Genomic DNA, 9,698 nt, shown 5'->3' with positions numbered 1-9,698 from the left:
ATATATATATATATATATATATATATATTTGGAAACAATATGCATATACAGTGAAAATGAAAATCTTAAAGTCAAAACAAAACTTTCTTTAGTTGCGTAAAGCAATATAATACATTTAGAAACTTTCATCATAATACCCAGTAACAGAGAGTGTTGTGGGCGAAAGCAGCGGGACAGACACAGAGCTGTAGCCGAGCCAAAGTAGACCCTTTTTTTAATTCATTAACTTTATTGGTTATCAGGGAAATAAAACGCTGGTACGGACAATCTGTCAAAATATCGATAATCGGCCAGACCAATTATTGGTCTATCCCTAGACATGACCATGAAAACATTTAGGTTACATGTCTGACAGTTGTATGTCTGACTGGCTCACTTTAATGCAGTTGCATAAAGGCTTTTTTAGTCTGTGTGTGCCATCCCTTGACAGTTCAGACCATCTCAAGCACACTGCTGTAGTTGGTCTCCAATCTCCCATGGCATGAAAACGACACTATGAGGTTTTTTTTAAACATTAATATGCGTCCCCCAGCCTGCCTATGGTCCCCCAGTGGCTAGAAATAGTGATAGGTGCAAACCGAGCCCTGGGTATCCTGCTTTGCCAGAAAATGAAAGATCAGATGGGCCGATCTGGAACTTTGCCCCTTATGAGGTCATAAGGAGCAAGGTTACCTCCAGAGAATTTGGCCCGCTCATGAGAGAGAGATATCATGGCTTTTAAACAAGCAAAGTGGCAGTTGGTCAAGCCCCCCCCCCCCTGATATCAGTCCTAGAGTTGTTACACTCCTTAGCAGATTTGTGAAACTTTTATACTGTTTGTGAAAACCGAATAAAATTATATTTCACAGCTGTTTCCAAAAACCACTATACACTCTGACTTGTCAAACCTGAACCTTAACTTAGCAGGCAGCCCGAGGAAACCTTTTATTCTATTTCTGTTTTTCTCCATGCCAGACCACACAAGAACAGAAATGGTTATACTTAAACCCAAAATACATTTTATAACCCAGAATTGTAATTTCCTTTATTCTATTTGTGAGAACAAATTGTATCTAAAGTATTTACTGACTATTACAAAAATAGTCAGTCTTATTTTGCATTTACCCAAGATCCCACTTAACTACTATGCTACAAAAGACTTTCCCCAACTTAGACCTCCAATTTAACTACCTTATTTAAGTAATGTCCATTCCAAAAATCTTTTAGTTTTATGTAGAGTTGACCAACCGAAGACGTTCAACTTTAAGCTATAGCTTAAAGTTGAACGTCTTCGGTAATGCTGGAGTTCAAATCCGTTGCCTGTTATAACAGGCAACGGATTTGAACTCCAGCATTACGGACTTTACTTACAAAACCCTGAAGACTTAGCTAGGGGTTCCCCGTATTCTGTGATTGGCTACACAAATGCTATGCTCAGTCTGTGATTGGTTGAATACCATGTCTGTTAAACCGTGGCCCACTGACAGCGCTGCTCCACGGAAAAATATGAAGCTAACGTTCCGTTAGTCCGCTAGCTAACCTGCTAACTGGAAGATAGCTTGCTCTCAGTTCCAGGAATTAAAAGTGTAGTCAACAAAAACCAAACTACTGACATATTCAGGAGTAAACCGCACGTAACTAACATGTACAGACAATGCAAGTCTTCCCGTCAAACCAGATAATCATTTATTGAGAGCAACCGCTAAATGTGTAACGTTAGATCTGACAGCTGCCTCTGCTCTGAGCTAGCAAACATGGCTTGTTGCTGACCGCTAGTTTTTGTGCCCAAACTTAGAGTTACTTCTAATTTCCTAAAAACGAACACATTGTAAAGTGTTAAACATTAACTTACACTCGCTGAATTGCAGACGAGTTGTTGTTGTTTTCCCCAGATCACAGATAGTAGAGTAAAAATACAGACATCATCAGCCCGGGTGGAAAAGACAGTCCTCCATTATTCCAATGACGCATGCTCAGTGTGTGTTTGTTTACATGGAGCTCAGCGGGAGGGGCTTCCGTAGTCACCCAGCCAATCACAACGCCCTCTCCTCCAGCCCATGCCTGCACCCAGGTATACCCTTCTGTTATAAAAATATATATAAAGTACTCCGCATAAAGTACCTCCAATTGGTTCCTTGACCACAATACAAAACACTGCTTACACGCGTGATTCTTCCACTTTTTGGGGGATTGGGGTTTCACCCGCATGGTTAAATGCACTTATTGTGAGTCACTTTGGATAAAAGTATCAGCTAAATAATTGTAATGAAAATTAAAGTAATGTAACACAACATTTTATAATAACCATCAGACAGAAAGAGTAAATTGATAGTTGATTAAGCTTCAGTTAATGCTAATTTTAACTGTAAACAAACAATGAAATGATTCCTAATGTTAACTAGTTTTTAGTAAAGTTATAAGCTGTTATTTTATAAGTAGTTTAGCGTAATATGAGAGTATGAGTTTGTAGAACGTAACCCTTCTTCACTTCTCTTTTAAAACAAGAAAATCCGTTTTTCCTCACATGCTCAGAGGCATGTTTATGTTTTGAAACCTCGTCAGATCAATGATGACCTTTGTAAATGACTTCAGTTTTTTCTTTTTTTCACCAAATACATGGAACAAAGTACAATGATGCTAGATGATATGGCTGTTAATCCATAGACATTGCTGTTATGTATTTGTGTTTATTTGACAGTTAACAGTCATTTGAGCTTAATGCTCAATGGTCAATTTCCCCTGAATAGATGATGATGATCAAGTAACATTCATTCATCCACTACATAGTTTTGCTGATCTATACAAGAGACAATTATTCGATTATTAGTGCACTGATATTAGCGAGCTAAATAATGCTTATAGATGCTTCATAAAGCAGTTGTTACCCATTGACGAGCTCTTATAATCAACTGTGGCAACTTTACTTTATCCAAACAATGATTTTCCATTGGTAGCCTAACATTTTATTGGTAATGGAGTTTTGTTTTTAAGATGATGTTTTGGGAATTTTTAGACCTTTATTTGACTTTAACAGGGCAGTTTGAGACTAGAAAGGGGAGGGGGTGTGTGACGTGCACTCGTTATTTTCCCACCCACGGACGCTGTGGTAAGGACTCAGCCTTTGTGTGACGTTACGTTGGTTACAATGGGTGCCACCCAGACGCCCCGGTAATGGAGTGTTTTATTTCTCAAGTGAAAAATTTAAATATTAATTCCAGCACTGCACAATTATCTCAGTATATTGCAAGTCCATAAAACCTTTATAAATTGAAGTTGTAAGCAGCGATTAAGGGCCCCCAACCTCCAAATGAAACGAAAAGGTCCAGCTCTGTGGAATCCTTTCCGTAATGTGACACTTAGGGAATAATAATAATAATAACCTGAGCCTGTCCACTCTGAGTTTTCTGTTGCACGACTAAAACAACTTTTGAACGTACACGTTGCTGTGTGGACTAGCCAGACCCTCTTACGAAGCTCTGTGGAGGAAGGTCAGGCTATGCAAGACCACGGTGTTCTATCTCAAGTGTAGACCAAGCAATGTACATTTCATGTAAATCCTGTGATGCTGGTCATAAGGGTGATTCCCTGTTGCTTGCAGATAGCGATTTGACTTAATATTGGCAAGTAGGTGTCCTCAGGCCTCTGCATGAGAAATGTAAAGCCGATTAAACAACGCACAATTGAGTTAAAATATTGATTTTCATCAACAAAAAAAAGTCTGTCAGTCATTTGTTTCACTTGTGGAGGAGTTTTGTAGAATAATAATTGTAGGATAAACATTTTTGGACTCAAAAAATGTCTGTCTTGCAAAGCTCACTAAGAACATGTAGAATTTATAAAAGTAATCTCTTGATACGTGTGCATAATTCTCTCTCTTCAACGTTCACTTATGAAAATGTCTTCATAAATGTGAAACATTGTTAACGTGAAACACCACTTAATAGTCAGCAGAAGAGAGTGAGGGAAAAGAGAAGGAGAAAAAGGGAAGGGAGAGAAGAGTGTGTGTGTGTGTGTGTGTGTGTGTGTGTGTGTGTGTGTGTTATGCAACTCTGGATCACGTCTGTCCTGCTCAGAGTAGCAAACTGGGCCCTGGGTCCACCGGGCGTCACGAAAGGAAAGAAATTCACCACATTTTTATTAATAAAAACCCAGTTATTCAACTTTATTAACATCAAGGTTTTCAAGACAATTCAGTCTGTTTTTTATTAACAAATAGAAAACAGATCATGTATACAGATAAACAGATAGGACTCCTACGGCACAACTGTGAAATGAATCCTTTATACGGTCCACTTCATCCAAAACCACCTCCCTTTTGTCATCTCATCCAGTGAAAGCCACAGAGATCCACCACTGAACATCGATGCTGCTCGCCGTTACAAGTCTGTCTGTCTGCAACACAGTGATACAATAGCTGAGCTGTAATATATCATGGGGATCCAGTGTGTCTGCTTGTGTGCCCTGTCTATATGTAAAGCCATGTAGGCGAACCCAAAAGTAGGAGAAACCTGAAATGTGCAGAGATCACTAAATCACTTCCCTGTATGATGTCAGAGTCATGTTGGGTGCAGTACATGTAGTCCATGTGGCTATTTTTGTAAAAACAAAATACCCGGAAATTTTTCTAAATAAGTACACGGAAACCAGATTGCATGACACATTTTGAGCTACATTAAGTTTAAGTGACAACCAACATCCTTACCTTGAAAAAATCTGGTTGGCTGATAAACAGGCCAAGGGAGAAAATACATTTTTTTGTGCTTTTGTTTACCTGGCCCATCATACTTTCATATTCTTTTCTTATACATTTTACTTTTTTTTTTTCCAAGCCCACTGTAAATGCTTTTTATAATTCAGCTGTGATCTGAGTGGGGTTTAAGAACAACAACGAGTGGAACATTTTAGGATTTAGAGCGTTGTTAGCAGTTATAACATCATCAAGGATCACACATGTAACGTTTAACAGAAAATTCAGATGTGAATAGGTCTGGCGATATTCTACAGCATCTTTTGCTTCTTGTCAACAAATCCCATGTGCAGACCCAAACCAACAGTGAACTGATCTTACTAATAATTATTGAGTGTGTTAGCCACAGTGTTGCACTGGGTGACATGTTCTCTTCAGTACCATAAACACACACACACACACACACACACACACACACACACACACACACACTGAAGTTTATTTGGACTCAATAACACACACGCCATACTCAAATACTCACTAGAGCACCAAATGTGGATAAATCCGCTGCTAAAAATAGACCCCAAGAAAAGCACTATTTCCTTCTGGTTTGAGTAATATTTGCCTTCAACTACAGTATCAATCTGTTATAGGAAATTAATGTGACTTGTTTTTAAATTTGAAAACATTTTTGTGAGCCATTTCAACAATGAATTATAAGTTTAGTAGGACCCAACGGGCTTTGTAAGAAAGTCTCGACAGACGGACGCACATTGTTAGTTTTGTTTTTTCATGGGATTTGTTGACACTAAGAAAATATTGAATAAAGCCAGCCTTATCATTTAAGGTTGGGCAAGTAAACCAATTCATTTAAATGTCAGCATTGAGTCTTGGTGCCATAATGGATTCATTTTCTCATGCACAAACCACATTTGGATAGCAATATGGTCACACTTATTCCACCAAAGTTCTCAAGAACAGACGGTCTGGATTTAGTCTACCTGAGTCTATATATTAAGAGGGGCTGTGAAAACACAACCTTTCCAACAACTTTATATTTCTTTAAAGTGTCCGGATCTCTGAAAAATAGTCTTCAGTTATTGACTCTGTACATGCCAGCAGTTGTTCAGACGGGATTAGCGCCAAAGGTTTATTTCATCTTGTAGTTCCCAAATTTCGTTCATGTGATCTGTTTTAATTATAACATTAGAACATCATATCTATGGTACAAAATTAAATGATTAGCAGCTGTGAGTATATCTCCAGTATTAATGTTGAAAATACATGTCCTTTGTGCTAATAAAAATAATTAAAAAAAGACAAGCAAATCAAAAAAAGACCCATTAAGACGTACAAGAACAAGTGTAAGTGATTAAAAAATAAAGTCTAACTATTTATAACAACATAGTCATGATGAATATAAATGAAAATAGCAGGACATTTGCTTTTTCTATAAGGAGGAGGCAGACATTGGGGAGTGATGGGAGTGTTGAGTCAAAAAATTGGAATGAGTCATGACTACGAGTCTTTCGGGGTTGCTTTTTGGGAGGTTTTGGTGTCGGGTCTGTGGCAGAATCATGGCACCAGTGCAGGAGGAGTTTGTCCTGTCCCCTCTCCTCTTTTCCTCCAATCCCCAACGTCCTGATGTGGTCCCCTCGTCATCAATCCCCCCCCCCCCAGAGCCTCCTCATCAGGCCTCAGGGAATGATGGAGCGGAGTAGATGTGGCTCAGAGGAGACACACAACTCTTCTGAGGGTGTCTTTCTGGGTGGGGTTATGTTGCATAGTGATCAAAGCTTCCAAGGTACTCCAGAGCAGCCCGGTAGCACAGTTGGTACTGGTCCTAGGGACGAAAAAACAACAACAACAATGTTTTGGTTAGTTTATAAGTGGGAAGCCAGAATTAAAGCGACAGCGCGTGACTCTACGAACGTCCGTTGCCAAATGAGTTGCTACAAAGCTTATTATCAGCCTTATTATCATCTCCACACAACTCTTTCTGCATTTCAACACATTATCACTCCCATCGCGTCAGAAAGCGACGCCTGGTCATTTGTTATTGACGAAAAAAAGTCTCCTTTAGCGACACGCTTGGTCGGGACTCTTAGGTCGGGACTTACGTTTAACTGACATACCGAGACCTAATGTTTTCTACTCACATTGATTACTGTACGTTCTTAAGCACAAATAAATTAGCCTCAAACACTCAACAGATGATTTTTGTGAAGATATATGCTATACTCTCCTCTGTATTTTATTAATTCCAGCACTAAACAAGGAAGTAGGCTACTCTAGTATCGATTTATGACCATTATAGGACGGAGAACATTTCATCATTAAAATCATTAAAAGTAAAGACTCGTGACTCGTTTTAACAGAGAAAGAGAGTTGTCTTGACAGTGAACTGCACGCTGTCGGAGGGTCCGCAAGCCCTGACACAAGCACCTCCACCACGCAGTTGCTAGTAGCCAAGGAGGACACGGAGGATTCAAAAAACATGATGGACTCTTCTAAAGAGGTAATTATCTTCACTTGAGCTTTTGCTCACCGGACGAAACAATCTTCTGAATATGTACATACTGAGAAATACAGAGAGAGTTGTGTGGAGCTGATAGTCTTAATTAGCTGTGAAGCAACTCATTTAACAGATGGAATGTATCAAAACGTTACGCACTAAAGCTATAACTTATATTGCAACTTGTTTCGCTGACTGCAGCGATCTTGCTTAATGCTGGACCAACGTCAGATATTGTTGTTCCCATTGGACACAAAAACATGGAAAATAGGGTAATTACCCTTTAATTGCTGCCATTAGTCTGTGACGGGCCAAGCTGGGCCACCAGGCTAACCACTATATTTCCCCTTTGAAAGGGGGTGCTTAGCTTCTCATAGATGCTATTGAAGTGAATTAGCTAGTTGAAAGATCGTCAGGGCTGCTGCATTACAGTGGATTAATATATTTTAGAAAAATAACTTGCAGGCTTGCAGGAACAAGAAATATTGTGTGTATGCTGTGAGTCAACAGCCACAAATAAGTGGTCCCGTGTGAGAAACCCCGCATCCTGATTGCTCGTACCTCTGTCTGCACCATGGCCGGCCTCTGAGTTCGGAGCGTCTTGACGGTGTGGAATAGGTCCACCGCTCCCTCGTATCTCATCCTCTCCAAGACGATGCTCAGGGTGATGAACACACCGGTCCGCCCAACACCGGCACTGGTGGATACGCACATCATAACACTCTCATTACAGAGAAAAACGTTCGGAAATGTAAGACAGACAACGGCTTCGTGTCCTGTGGTCCTGCAATAATTTTGGACCTTCTTTACAACTAACTTATTTTCTTTCCCATTACCTTCTCACAAACTTTAGCATTTGTAGAATGATCTCTTTATACAGCAACAACATATACAGGTATTATCTCTTAACTTCAGTCTAGCTACTTTTTGTTGAATCCTGTAATATCGAACAAAATGTTGGAAACAATTCAATTTTTAATTCAATTTTACTTATAGTATCAATTCATAACAAGAGTTATCTCAAGTCACTTTACAGAGTGAGCATGTCTAGACCATACTCCAGAATTTACAAGGAACAAACAGTTCTAGTAGTTCCCTCCAGAGCAAGCAACAGTGCGACAGTGGCGAGGAAAAACTTCCTTTTTGGCAGTTAGGTTATTTTTTCTGTTAGGGAGAACAGTGAATGGCACATGGAACCGGAGGTTAGCCCAGACACACATGAATGTCTTGGAGTTTTCTGGCTCTGAAACGTTGTCTGCACTACAAGTTTGTCAGGTTTTAGTGAAAACAGAGAGTTCGGCTGTGGTTGCACAAGTAAGCTCACACAGTGATTTTGTGGAGCAGCAGGAGACTGGAGTCTCTTAGGGCAACACACGTGTCAGACGTGCCAGGCGTTCTAAACAGGGGTGCAGATCTCCTGTCATGGGGCAATCCCTTATAAGAAGAGTTGACTCTCCACCCACAGGTGGTAGGACAGATCTGGCAGAGATACAGTCAGGCAGCCGTAGATCTCTTTGCCTTGCAGGACAACACGCAGTGTCCAGTGTTCCTCTCTCTGTTTGGCGTAAATGCACCGCTGGGTGTGGATGCTCAAGCCCACCCATGGTCAAACGGGCTACTCCATGCATCCCCCCCCCAGTCTGATCTCCCCCACCCTAGCGATGGTGAGAGCACAAGGCCTGTTGCGCCACGGTGGTCATCCAAGCATTGGGTAGCAGAGATAATACAGCTCCTGGCAGAGTATAGCACTCTGAGCTTGGCCCGTGACAGGTGGAACCTGAATGCATCAGGCCTGCCAGTGCAGGTTATTGACACCATTCAGAGTGCAAGGCCCGTATCCACCCGCTCTCTTTACAGTAGAAGGTGTTGGGTCTTTCAGGATCATCCGTTTTCAGTGTTCTGTGGTGGACCTGCTGTGTTTCCTGCAGTACCTGATGGATAAAGGGAAGGCTTTTTAGACCATTAAGGTGTACTTAGCTGCAGTCTCAGCTTATCACGTGGGTTTCAGGGATATGCCGATGATATGAGTGGGAAACGGGACTGCAGGGATCAAACTACCACTGAGCCACAGCCGCCCCAAGTTGGTGGAGTCAGCCTACAGGTGTCCCTCAGTGGAGCTCTTGGCATTTCACCTGTCTCCATTCTTCTCAGGAGAGGAGAAAAGACCTGTCCTTCGCACAGGCTGTGCTGGAGGCTGCAGCCTATGGGTCAGTGCGACTGTCGCCTTCGGGAGATTCATGGAATCCGTGATACCTCACATAGTGAAACACCGAACAAAGTTAGAAAAAGAACTTTAGGGTTGTAAATTATTGTTGGCTCTTTGTAAATTACAGTGTGGTCTAGACCTACTCTATCTCTAAAGTGTCCTGAGATATTTCCTGTTATGATTTGATACTGTAAAGAAAATTAAATTGAGCTGCACTGAGCAAAGAACACAGATAAGCCTGGTGTGCATTTCTAAAGCTAAACGGACTGGATTAATAAGCCAACGCGTGCACCCCCCCCCCCCCCCCCCCC

General features: G+C 41.0%; 2 protein-coding genes and 1 long non-coding RNA gene across 3 annotated transcripts in view; 1 reads left to right on the top strand and 2 right to left on the bottom strand.

Annotated features, from left to right (window-relative positions):
- Positions 1-1,971, bottom strand: part of kdm4aa (lysine (K)-specific demethylase 4A, genome duplicate a) — a gene marked incomplete at its 3' end in the record, with an annotated part of 20,286 nt that extends 18,315 nt beyond the window's left edge. The window contains 1 exon segment of the mRNA XM_032525788.1: positions 1,832-1,971.
- The window catches only part of LOC116695497 (uncharacterized), a 94,989-nt gene that overhangs the window by 31,799 nt on the left and 53,492 nt on the right, over positions 1-9,698 (top strand). The gene's annotated exons all lie outside the window — the stretch shown is intronic.
- The window catches only part of ptprfa (protein tyrosine phosphatase receptor type Fa), a 373,454-nt gene continuing 367,912 nt past the window's right edge, over positions 4,157-9,698 (bottom strand). The window contains exons 31-32 of the mRNA XM_032525794.1: positions 7,743-7,878; positions 4,157-6,509 (exon numbers count right to left, since the gene is read on the bottom strand). Coding sequence (XP_032381685.1) covers positions 6,441-6,509; positions 7,743-7,878 — 205 coding nt within the window. The 3' untranslated portion in view covers positions 4,157-6,440. The remainder of the gene's footprint in view (positions 6,510-7,742; positions 7,879-9,698) is intronic.

Source organism: Etheostoma spectabile, chromosome 9 (assembly GCF_008692095.1).
Source record: "Etheostoma spectabile isolate EspeVRDwgs_2016 chromosome 9, UIUC_Espe_1.0, whole genome shotgun sequence".
Classification (NCBI taxonomy): Eukaryota; Metazoa; Chordata; class Actinopteri; order Perciformes; family Percidae; genus Etheostoma; species Etheostoma spectabile.
The sequence above is the reverse complement of the archived record's forward strand: the minus strand, read 5'-3'. Positions and strand labels throughout refer to the sequence as shown.